At 37.7% G+C, this 13,287-nt stretch overlaps 1 protein-coding gene across 1 annotated transcript in view; it reads left to right on the forward strand.

Moving 5' to 3' along the window:
- LOC128307265 (uncharacterized) overlaps positions 1-2,630 on the forward strand; it is a 73,219-nt gene extending 70,589 nt beyond the window's left edge. The window contains exon 9 of the mRNA XM_053045026.1: positions 2,440-2,630. Within this exon, the coding sequence (XP_052900986.1) occupies positions 2,440-2,630 (191 nt within the window). The remainder of the gene's footprint in view (positions 1-2,439) is intronic.
- Positions 2,631-13,287: the final 10,657 nt, after the last annotated feature.

The raw sequence follows: 13,287 nt of genomic DNA on the forward strand, positions 1-13,287 counted from the left end.
AACGAACTGAAATTATATTTTTAGCGGCATTTGTTTTAAATCTGTCGTATTCTAAAAGCTATTCCTGTCTGCTATGTCCTTGTAATTTAGATATGTATATTTTATGGACTAAGTTGCCCAGTGTAATTCTAAGGTAGCATGCTAGACCAATGACAAGATCTGCAACACACTACCGTTGGTGAGAATCATAATACCGACCATTACGAAAGGATCCACAGCCGCTATAAAAATCCCCAACGATACTATCTGACATGATGATGCTTCGATATCTTGCTATTCACTAGTAGACAGTTACCCAAGTCTAAGCTCCTTGAGTACGCATACGTAACATTACTGTTGTCAGATAAACAACAGAAAAGATTTATTTGGCAATAAACTTCATATATGATATGTTTCTTTCGTAGTTTGAGCCGTATTCATTTATTTGTACTGTGCATTTTACTACATGTGACACTAGACCTGCGGATCGCAAAAGGAATCATTAGAAACAGAAACTTTATTAATCTCAGTTATTGAAAACTTCATCTTGTATGCACTAAACTGAACCTGCAAAACACAGTTTGTTTTCTTTGAAACTTAAACCGTTTAATGAGTACCATCTATAAACAGTTTTGTTACGTGTTTGGCCAACAACAGGAACATGAAACTCTACTAATCACTTCTTGTAGTTCAGCTTTTCTACACAACAACTGAAAACGAAAAACACATTTTCTTCGCCTGCTTTCACCCTTATTTGTCGCGCTTCCGGAGGGCCGTGAAGCAAATAATCAACCCCTAATAGCTTCCATTTGTCAAAGCTCTTTTACTTCCTACGTAATTTACCTCTTCCTTTTTCTATCATATTCTGTGCGCTGGAAACCATTGATGCCCTTGGCGGAAAAAAAGTTACTACCCCTAAAACCGTGCCTTATCCCTAATGGTTCGGTGGTCATTTTGAAAAGTAGCTCATTTCGAAAACCGGCTCCCCGTCTGTGAAAATTCAATTAGAAAACATTGGGTACAACAATATTGCGTCAGAAGAACAGCGCGGCAGACCGTGCTGTATAAACTGCCACGGACCCGAAGCATACCCTCTATGTTATCTACTTTATCATCTTTATGTTTCTCTTTTTTATTTTTATAATGCTTTCGAGCTTTTGCACAACTCACAAGAATACCAATTAAACTAAAAAAAATATTTACTTAGCTGTTATCGTATGGAAGAAGAGCAAAATAAAACGTACAGTGTAAAATAATCAATATAAAAGATGGATTCATGATGCGAACATTTCTGTAATAATACATCGGTCAGTAATAGTTCTTCAATATTTTGCGAGAGCAATGAAACAAGCGCGATAAGGTTTTTTTAATGCTAATTAACAATTGGAAATAACATCGTAAATGTGAACTTCTTTTTAGTTCAAACCTTTAAGAGAATTGTCTTAATGGCCGATGTAAAGATATTGATAGTGAGTTATTGCAGAACTTCCTGAAAAAATGTGATTTTTTGTCTTTCTGTTGTTGGCGTTGATAAACTATTAGGAATTTCTTGTTGAATTAGGAGGTCTTGTCGTGTGAATACCGACGCCGCTATCAATACACCACCACCCCAAATATTATAATCATACTAAAAGTTTAAAATATATATCTCGCTTGTATTACATTTACTTGAATCAGAAAATTATGTAGGTACCCAAATGACAGTAAGCAAGGCTAATGTACTTAATACCTTATCTTAGCTATCGTTATTTGGTTTGTGAGTGAAAACGGTGAACAACAACATGGTGAGGGTGGCAAAGGGTGTTAGGACAGGATCTTACTTACTGTAGAATCGTTTTGGTGTGCGATGATGCGAGCTTTTCCATTCGAATCAATTGAATAGCATTTAATCGAGGGCATGTGGAAGAGTTAAGATGGTACGGAAAGAACTAAAAGAGATAACATCATACTTATCAGGGCAAAATGTGAGGAAATTACTAGACATCAAGAGGGAAACTAATCCAGATCTATGAGTCATTACTGGCATTACCGTAGTTGTGGTATGGTTTACAGCTAGTCATACTAAATGTGACATTAATAAGTGATTGATATGCTTCAAATTCCACCTATTCGTTGCTTTGATTTGCATTCTACCATGAAACTTCAAAAGCGTTTTCCACAAACTATATAAAAATGTATAGTGAATAAATTTGATAAGTACTCTAATTAATGCTCCGGATGGAATTGCCCATAGATGTTTAATTTCGGCGAATCATGTCGACCATGAAAATAAATAAAACAAACAAAAAATGATAAATAATTTATCAACTATTTTCCACTTCATCTTCCTCTTTGCTTAACAATCTACTTGGCGATGTCTGTCATTTCTGTAGTACTAGGCTTTATTTTCTTCATGTTTGCCGTACTGCGAGTCGTTGACCTAAACTATCATGATACTTTTACTTTTAATTCTACTTACAGTCGATATTGAGCAGAATGATCAAACATCACCACAGCCGTCAATGAGCGGAATGGCCGCATTCGGAAATTCCGGCGCCGCGCAAAACAGCTTCCATTCGGTGCCCGTGCGCAGTCGTTCGGCCGTAGCTCTAACCGGTGCTTTGTTGGCCCTGAGCATCGTTTACCGCCGCTTCCGACCACAGTTTGTGTAATTCGCATCCTTTCTATATCCCTTAGGATACGTCTGTAAGAGATCATTTAGCTCCAGTTTTCCTACGCGCCCCGATGCCGTTTGCCGTTTGCTTTCGCGAGTGTGTTTTTGTGTGGGAATCGATGTATGCAATTGTGTATGTAAACTGTAACAAGCGTATGTATAAAGTATTTTTCGTGTTTTCCATTATACATTGTTCAACCAGAAAGAATTGAACAGTAGTACTAAAAGCGTATATGTTTTTTTCCCTGAAGTTTATATACAAACAGTGTGCATGTGCGCTAGCACCAATTTGGTCCAGAAAGCAAGACAGATTGCAGTCGTCAAACGATACGCACAAAGAATACGCAACGTTCGCTATGAAACAAGTGTGGCTGTGAAAAGCTCCCGAAATATAAAGAAAAATGGTGTTCCAGTGCGTGAGTGGAATAGTGTTCGACCGCATGAAGCATACAAAAGTGAAAGAAATTTGTAATACCATCACCATCCAACAATCAACAACCCTTTCATGAAGCATGCTTCCTATCACCAACACACACACGTGTCAATCACGGATGCAGAACTGCATTCATGGTGCATGACCATGGAAGTTTTCAACAACAAATTTAAAGAAAGGTAAGCAAAAAATAACATCTTATTTGACCTTATTTGAAAAATAACATCTTATTACATCTTATTAACCTACTATATACAAAAGAACATCCTAGACATCATTTTGACATACAACAAAATATCAAGAAAACTACTATGTTTTATGTATAACCGCAATTACTCAATTACCGGCTTTTATATAGTTCTAGGCTAGAACTCTTTAAAGTTATATCAAATTTACTAAACTGTTATTAAGAATACTAACATGCATTAGTTGGGCGGCCCGGTGGCATGATGGTAGCGGCTCCGTACTCTTTACTAAAATCAAAATAAAGTCACAGAAATAGCAGATTTAGACTTATATACCTCTTGAAGTTATTGTGCTGATAAAGAAGAACAACAATGCATTAGTTACTCATTTTTATTAATGCTGATTGAACGGTAACAATTAGTCGATATTTCAATTTTACATCGCTTAAGACGCATTGTGTTCAATTTAAAACTATCACTTAAGTGTTTAAATCCTTTTAACAGTAAGCATAAATGATTAATGACTGTTAACAATTTGAATGGGAGTGAATGAGAAATCGTCGTTATAAATGTATATGCTCGAGACAAATGTAACGATGAATGAAACCCCTGGGATGTTCTTTACTAAAAGTGTTTGCATTTTCTGCACCTGCCGTCTGAAGGTCTACGGTGAAATTGAGGAAAGGAAAGCGTAATTCTCAATTCAAACATTCAATTATATCGAACTAGCTACGGGCAAACAATACCAATCGGTGTCAACATAAACCGAGTTTCTCTACCATCAGTTCGGAAACCGTAGTGTTCACCAGAATCGGCTTACGACAAGAGTGCCGTAACAACTTCTGATGCGGTCTTTGCGGTAACCTAGTTCAATTTTATTGCTTTTGATTGCAACTAATGATGGGATCGATCATGGCTGAAGGTAATCTGCACCACCAATTAGCTGCATCGCACCCGGCTTGAAAGAAGGGAATTGTTCTTCTGAATAGTACTAGCATCGAAACGTCTGCTCAGTTCACTGGCAGGTGATGAAGAGAAATAATAATCAATATTGTACTCAATTATTTTCTATTGCTGCTTCGTATTGGTTGAAAGATCGAGGGACACGGTAGGGAATAATAAATAATAATAAAGAATAAACTAATTAACTACCTTTAATACTATCGTTTTGTATTATGTTCATACTAGGTATAATCTGATTAGTGTTATCATTACAATCTACGTATTATTGTCATCTTCTTGTCATACGTTTAATTCACGTGCTATTAAGCAAAACCAATTAAGTTATATTATTTCAATGCCTTCCTAACAACTGTCGTATATTAAAGAATTTCTGCAAAAAGTATGTTCCATACAGTCCTATCGATACACGTATGTAAAGGGGAAGGAGTGAATATTCTAATAAAAGCTAACACGATGATAAAAAATACAAACAAACCCATTCATTCCATTTGCATCATCACCATGGTCAATCATGATTATCATGTTTTCTATAGTTCTATCCAGTTACTTGTTTATACCTACAGTCCCGCCAAACCTGCACCGTTAAAAAGTTCATTATCGCTGATTTTTTGTTTGTCCTTCTATCTCAAATGAATAAATGGAGCCGAAACATTAAGAAATCAACACCAAACCCCCATGGCATGAATTCAATTTATTTATTCAGAGCTTGTTTTCTTCACTGTGCTTACCAGCCAGTGTTTCAGACAAGAAAAAGTCAATAGGAAAGCACAAGGATAGTTTGTTTGTTTTTTTTTGTACATGACCAGGATTTTCGTACCTGGTTTGCTGGCTTTTTATCTAAATATTAAACAGTCCGGTCAGACTGACGAAGAAGTCAATAGGTGCTGCTTTAACCATGTTTGTGTTTTTCATCGGATTTACACTTACACATTAAATTGAGCATCATCTTCGCTTAAAGCATCGAATTTAAATTCTCATTACTTTTACATAAGTAACAACATAAGATGAATAAACAGTAACAAAAACTAACACATTCCGAACTATGCATTAAATTCTATGTACATACTATCACTACCATTTCCTTCCCAAACTTTCAAACTCTTCAAGTCCTACCGGTTCTGCATAATCGGCTTGGTAGGTTCCGAGATTTCAAGGCTTTAAATCTGCCAACCTACAAAACATTCAAGAGACCTATATTGTTGCTTGTTGGAAAACTATTTGAAACAATCTGTTGCACGGTTGTCAGACCATGGGGCACCGCACCCTTCATTTCCCTGCACAGTCGTTATACTGTAGAAACCGTCTCGAAAGCCACTGTGGGTCCAAAAATTCAGCTTTTAGATTCTGAAAATTAATTTTCCACGGTTCAACACGAATCCTTAACACACCAAAAACCGCCGGCAGGCAATTCGCTTAATGTGGTTGGAGTCCACAGCCTACAGCAAAATATGAAGCGATCAATACAACAAAAAAAAAACAGCTGGATGAAAACAACCGGAATCCCAGATGTTGGAAAAAGGTTTCATATCCGCTCTACCAGTCGTTCGCCTCTCCAACATTCCTTGAGTGCCCTACATTCTTTTTCAGACTATCACCCACCCTTTCAGATTTCACACATATGCATAGCAAGGAGTCCTTTTCTCCCTACTTTCACATAATACGCAGAACTTTACTCCAATTCGCGACTCATTATGTGCGGTTATCCTATTTCCCAATTTTCCAATGTCACTTCCGGTCCAGCGGAAGGTACTGTCGCTTAAGCCCTTACATGTTTGTCACACCCATGGGAAACAAAAGTGGATAAGACCCAAGCAATGATTCGTCCGTACGTTCGTAGAATGTATTTCAGGGTATATGAAAATGACCTCGTTCCAACTATCTTGCCATTTCTTTCAAACCCTTTCAAACCTTTTTTTTCATACCCCGTATTGTTTAAAGCCATTGACCGAAGAGTGGAAAGTGTTGGTTTAATGTGATTACAAAAACTGTCCAACCATTTTCCAACCGTCTATGCTTATTTCAATTTTCGGGTCCACAAACCCTTAAACTCAGTCGAAACAAACAGCAGGAAAAAGGTAGTTATAACAAAATGATAATGTACATACAACCCTGTAAAAGTATACAAACAACCCACGCCTTCAACTTATGCCAGGCGAAGTAACCCTCTTCGAAGAGGAAAAACGATTGTAATGAATGAAAATCATGTAGCCTTGAAACGATCAAGAACATTGCCAACTGAATTTCCAACCCATGGCTCTGTTTACATTGAAATGCTTTCTCTCGGATGATTAGATGACAATTCGGTAATGATTTAACAGTCGCGAAATGATAAGATACGTTCCCATATTTTTTTGTGTTATTAATTGATGTTTTAATGCACCATCAAGACGTTTAATGACAGTAGTAGGTAAAAACAATTCACTAAACTTTAGTATAAAACTCTGGTTCTTCTTATAAATCAGGAACTATTTCATTCCATTGTTGAAATGTGATTTAAATTACTATGAGGCTATCGTCGTGAACTTCGTTCTTTTTTTATTACCGGATTTGTATTACAGGGTATCCCACAATTCTTTGACAGTTTCCCAAGGTTTTTTGAATGCGTCCCGCAAAAAAAAAAAAAATCCAATTGATGGAAAAATTGGAAATTCTGTCAAAGAATTGCGGGATACCCTGTATCTATTATACAACTACAGCATAATTGCGCGATATGTATAATGGAACGAAAAAAGCACGATCTTTTTCCAACCAGCTATTCCTATTCGTGCAAATATGTGCTCGGTGTATTTAAAAACAACGGATGATAATGTTTACTTTTCGCTTGAGTAGCTCTCGGCGTACGGTCGCAAAAAAGAAACAAAGTTTACGAACTTCTCTCACCGCGCATATACCCCTTCATGTACAATAATGCGTCTCCCTTTCCATAAATGGTACCAGTGACAACCGTTCTACACCTAATGGCTGCAAAGTCGTTCCCATGAGGACAATTGTTCTCGTTACAGACGGCATGCAACGTGACGACCCATAAGGTGCTATTTAAAAAGATTGCATAACAAAGTCCGTGTCAAACAGCTTGCCAGTTTTTGATGTATTATGTAGGGCTGGAGAATTCCTTGCCAAATGCGTACCGCTGAAGGCTTTTCTTGATAAGCTCTTGTTACAATCTGGATAGTTGGAACACATGTTTAACTCAGGGAAGGTTAAATATAATCAACAAATTATGCACGTAGCATAGTTTAGTTTATTCTGTTCTAATAAAATATGTCAGATATAACTCTATAATTCCTTAAAGATCTTAATGAATTCTTTTTAAATTTTGCTTAATCTTTAACCAATAATTATTCTTTATTTACAAATTTTAACATGTTCAAGAGCATTCTGTACTCTATAACAGTGGTTTTTTTCTCTACATCTAATGTACAAAAATCACTCCAGAAAAACTCTTCACCTGCTGTTTGAAACATGGATAATTTGAAAATTGCTGCAAGCAATCGATGGCCGATATGGAGCGCTGAATAAATTTCCATCTACTAAAACGGAATCGAAAACCGCAGCGAATACTGGGGGTAATTAAATTGATTACGGGTGCTTGAAACGGTATCACCGTCACGCCGTCTTTCGCGCCTCTTATGCCAGGCCAATCGCAACACGTGTCCTTAGGGGTGGCAGCTCTCTCAAGCACCTACCGACCGAACTTACGAGCCGGTACCGTTTTTCCTATTCCCCTATTGCTCCTATTTTCTCGGCATCTACCGTACCAATATAGTGCTGGGAAAACGCGTAGCATTTATAGCAATACCATCACACGCGCTATCCAGTCGATTTAATTCTAATTTCGTGAAAATGAGTTTTCCTTTCATACCTATCCGCTCGCCCTTACTGCTAATATAACGCGAGCAATCCATCGCGTGTCGTTGATTATCCGTTGAACCATCGGCAAAACCAAAGTAGATGGGAAGTACAATTAAAGGAAGATAGAAGGAAAAAAAGCACTGTCAAAGAAGTATGCGCCAAAATAATGACCGAATCGAAACGTTTTACCGGCTGTTGGTAGTGGCAGTATCACTACCATCACTATCCGAATTTTGCAGCAAAGCCAGGAAACGAGTTCGTAGACATACAAATTCCGAAACACCTTAACATCGCTCTAAGTTAACTGAAACGGTAAAAATTCCATATCTCGCTCAAGGGTTGCAAACATCAGTTTCCTTTTTTAATACAGATGACGCCTTCATGTTTGCAGAATGTTATATACGAGTAAAATTAGAACACCTGGTGCTACCATATGGTATGGTTTTAGTTGGCGAACATATCAACATTTACGTGAAATAAATTAACAAACAAAATCAGATGACGCGCAATGCACGTACGACGCTCACAGTGTGAGCGCACACTTTTGCTGAATGTCAAATAGAGCCTTTATAATCGTTTTGAACAACACATTGTTGTGCTTAACTATCCCTTAGTATTATTATTATTCTGCCTTATTTTTCTTTATCGGCACAACAACCTCAAAAGGTCTAAGCCGGATAATCTGCCCAGCGTACGGAGGAGATTGGTCCGGATTTTGGACCGGTCCTGTCGCGTGAAGACCAGCGCCGCTACCAATACACTACCGACCGACCGTTTTCTATGACATTACTTGCCCATAACTGGATAGTCAGTGTTGCGTACGGGGTATTGGTCCACATGGGATGGGTCTGGGATTGTCTTTGCTAAAAAATATCCATTTCAATGCCATCCTTCTTTACTTACCAAAAAGAAACAGTAAAAATTAAATACATCATTAATAACACTCCGTTTCGACTATTAGTTTCTCATCTTTCAAGGAAGTAGTGAGCGAGAAAAACACACTGCACACCAACTCACTTAACCGATTGCGAACAATCGATCATCCGAATTGATGGCAAAAAAATATACATGATGATCTATTAGCTGGTAACAGTTTATCTGACGTGGTTGTGATTCATAGAGGTGTGATTTAATAAAACTTGCTAATTGGGATGTATTAGTCATCCATAAAACGTTCGTTCCTATCCTAGCAATCAAGGACACCAAATTTAATTACACTACCTACGAAGCTGTGAGTTCTAGCATTAGAATCGTCAAAATATCCATGTGTCAAAACACATAGACATAACATAGACGTTGATACTGCTTGATGTTACTGCTGACACAATCAGAGATATCCAATAGAAGCCGAATGTTTAGTTTTTTTACTCTCATTTGTTTTACTTGTATTACGTTCATTAGCTGTATCAATTTTAACCCTTCGAGTTTGTGACGATATATTTGCTGAAAAGTGCTGGTTAAACCGTGGAGACGAGTCAACAACAGCCACGGGCTGGGTTTAAAGCTCGTGTAATTCAAACCATATCAAATCCTTCTCGGTGGGCATTGAAAATCTATGAGTGGCATAGGTTGTAACGCCAAATATCGTTTTTCTTCGTCCGTTGACGATTACCTTATGTCAGATTCGTACAAGGTTGTTAAGCATCCTAGGTGGTTCTGGTCTGCCAAGGCATACTGTATCAAAGTATCGAAATACAGTCTTTTCCCGAGTTACACGAATTCGAGTTACGCCTATCTCTAAATTTTGACAATTCGTGTAATTTTGTATGTGGAATTGAATTTTTTATGTGTCAAATTTCAAATTTTCCAAAATTACGTCACATTATAACACTAAAAACTTTAATTTTTATTAACAAATTACTCTAATTGACGAAACAAACGTAAAAATATCAATTATTAATGTGTTAACGTTAAAAGAAGAAATCGACCCCTGAATACTCAATATAAAAGATGTTTTAAATATTATTAGACTTACGCGAATTTCTCTATCACGCATTTTCCGCGTAACTCGAGAAAAATTCAATTCAAATTCAATAGTTAAAAAAATGTTTAATATGCACGGTCTGATGATGTATTGGTAGCGGCACCGGTCGTCTTGTTAAATAAAAGCCTACAATACAAAACAAACGTTTCTTTATTCATCGCCGTAAGTATAAACTGCGAAAAGCACAAATCAAAAGAGACTTCAAAAACTTTTGATCGATATTGGTGATTTTAGACCAAAAACACCAAATAATTATGGTCCAGTAAGTCCATTTTTTATACTAACCTGCTACCAGGGTGGGATTGTGCACTTAGGAAGTGAAAAACGCACGACCCCATCGCGTATGAAATCCGGTCCGGCGTCCGGTAGTTTATTGGTAACCCGGCTACGTGTTAAAAATAAACCTGGTTGTTTCTTATGAAAGTAAGAAGAAAAGTTTAGCCTAACTCTTTCATTACAACAGTCTCTTGCCTTTAAAATGTGGCAACGTTAATGAAATGCTAAATGTCGTTCGTCGCGTTAGAACGTACTAAACCATGACTACAAATACCTGTCTACTGGTATATTTGAAGAATCGACTTTTCGACAAGATATAAGCGGGGCATGTTGCTCTAAAAATTTAGTTTTTGTTTTGTTTTCGGGCTTATTTTTAATCTGCATGCTAACCATGCTGCTTCGCCAACAAATATAATTCAAATACACACATTTGACCCGTGTGCCTGGTAACCCTAATTGGAATACACATTCTGTTTATTTATTTGAATAAATATATTTACCGAAGTTCACTCGAATAACTGAATTTATGATGCTGCCCCTGTTGTGCGTTGTATTTTAGTGTCGCACCTTGGGAACGCAAAATCACGCCGGAACCTTCTCGCAGTGATACCGAAATAGCACCAACATTAACAGCTATTGGCTGTTGAGATCCTGAAGCAGTCATGCCATCATCGTTGAGAGTACTAGAAACGGTCATCCCAACAAGGGCCGTGCCATTTTTCTCGTTCGATTAGTTTTCACTACCTTTCCTTGCTCCATTCCAATCTTTCTATACCGGTGCTTGTTTGTGAGCTTAAGCACCTGCTTAGTTGAGCTGTGTTAAAAGAACGCCAGAAAAAAACAAAACGTCTGCTTGAATAAATAGTGGCAACAGCCGCAGCCCTTAGCATCGACGGTACAGCATTAAAGTCCTTATGACAAAAATTTTTGTCGTTCGACGCAAAGCTCATTTTTTGGGCACTCGTTGCACTCAAGTCGTTTTTCTTTTTTCAGTTCAACACAGGATTGCCAGATCTAGCCATCGTCGGCAAGCTTATCTTATTTCTCTTGAGAGTAAAACCTCATTTACACTGTGTAATGGATTCCATTTCTAGGCCCCACGTCCACTCCGCACCGAATCTCCAGCTCCAACCGAAAGCATTCCGAGGTCATGGAAACGTTAACGAAACTGATGGGTTGGAAGGTTCTCTGCGTCGCAATTAGGTTCGCATACCCAGTCGAATATCCTTTTGTGGAGCATTGACATTTTTTGGCGTCAAGGTACAATATTGTTTTTTTTTTATATTGTTGGAAATATTTAATCCTTCTTGCAACACGTTGGCATGTTGATTTGCTTAACACAATTTTATTAAAAACGTGGTGTCTTTCATAGACAATCAAACATCGATATTTCATGAAGCGTTTAAGCAAAAAATATTAAATTCAAAAGTCTCTTCAAAAGTCTTCAAGAATTTTATTTATTTCTTTATTATTACATTTTGACGGCTCTTTGCCGTATCATCAACAATATATTGGCTGAGGAGAATACAAGTTTATCAAGACATATCCTCGTTGTCTTTTACCTATACAAACATATTGTCAAACCTGTTGAATCGACAGCCTGTTTGTACAGTAAAGCATCTAAATCACATATCAAAGCAAACATACAGTCACATCCATTTCTTGGAGAGCTTTTTGTGCCACTTTTTCTATGCAACAATTCTTCCAACTAATACACAGTCACGTTCCTCGAGTGGCCAAATCATACTACGTGTTGAAGACATTCTAGGGTTTCAATCCTACCGCAAAGGTACAGTCTGATCACAAAACAATGATGGCCAAAATCAAAATCATGCGCAAATATTGACCATCAACGGTCATTGCTGAAATCATTTAATAGTTCCGCAGGCCCTCAGAATTGTTTTATTGTAACATGAAGCCAAATTTGATCCATGCTTCAATATTGTAATTGTTAGTTCATTATAGTAAACATGGGAGCAAATGGGACTGGGAATTCCTCAAGAAATATTTCCAAATTATTTAAACACCGTAACGGTAGAATTTGTTTCAATACCTGTACTTCTACATCATAAAATACATAGAACTGTACATTAAACCGTTATGTTATTTTTCAATTCGCTCGCCACGCGCCAGATGCAGCACGTTGCATTTTGACATGTTAAGCGTTTGGAAAAGGTAACCACATCAATCATTGTTAATAAATACAGCAAACTATATCGATCTGACATCGCGAGTACTGTTTTCCGCACCTGTTTTGAACTTAAATGCGATGAAACGAGCGATAAAATACTCACCGGAAACAGCCGGAAACAAAAGAGGGAAATATTACAAACACTCCCATGCATCAGCGCAGCCCCAAAAGTTACGGTGCTAGCGGTGAACACAAAATGACATAAAATAAAATAAACACAATCAGCCATAACTGACCGCAACAGTTGTTCCTCTGAATGACATTTCGACAAATAGTATACTGTTGGCGAAGAGAATGAAAGAGAGAGAGAGATAGAGAAAAAAAGACGACTAAACTGATGGACCGACTAAAAGGAGTCGACCCCTGTGGAGGGAAAAAGCACAAAGTGAAATACTTATCGCTCTCATAAATCCTGTCCAACCCTCGGGGATTGGGAACAGCGCGCAGGGGGATAACGGAGGGTAATAGGGTGATGATGGGAATGAATGGTAGTATGGTCTAAGTGAACTTTTTGATCCAGCTTGAAAGTTCGGTCAACGCAAACAGCCCCAGGGTCTGTCACAATATTAATTACCTGTGTTTGAAACTTTGCTACATGTGGTTTTCTCCACGCCCGGGAGAGGCAAAGGCGTAACAAAATTAATTTTCCGCAAAAACCATTCTATTCTATACAGGACCTTCCGCAACAAGACGTGCGCGTTTGCTGCTCTTATTTTATAAATACGAATATAAATAACTAGCCTTAAAACGTAGTTGTCCAAAGTCAAATTG

This window comes from Anopheles moucheti, chromosome X (genome assembly GCF_943734755.1).
Source record: "Anopheles moucheti chromosome X, idAnoMoucSN_F20_07, whole genome shotgun sequence".
Lineage (NCBI taxonomy): Eukaryota > Metazoa > Arthropoda > Insecta > Diptera > Culicidae > Anopheles > Anopheles moucheti.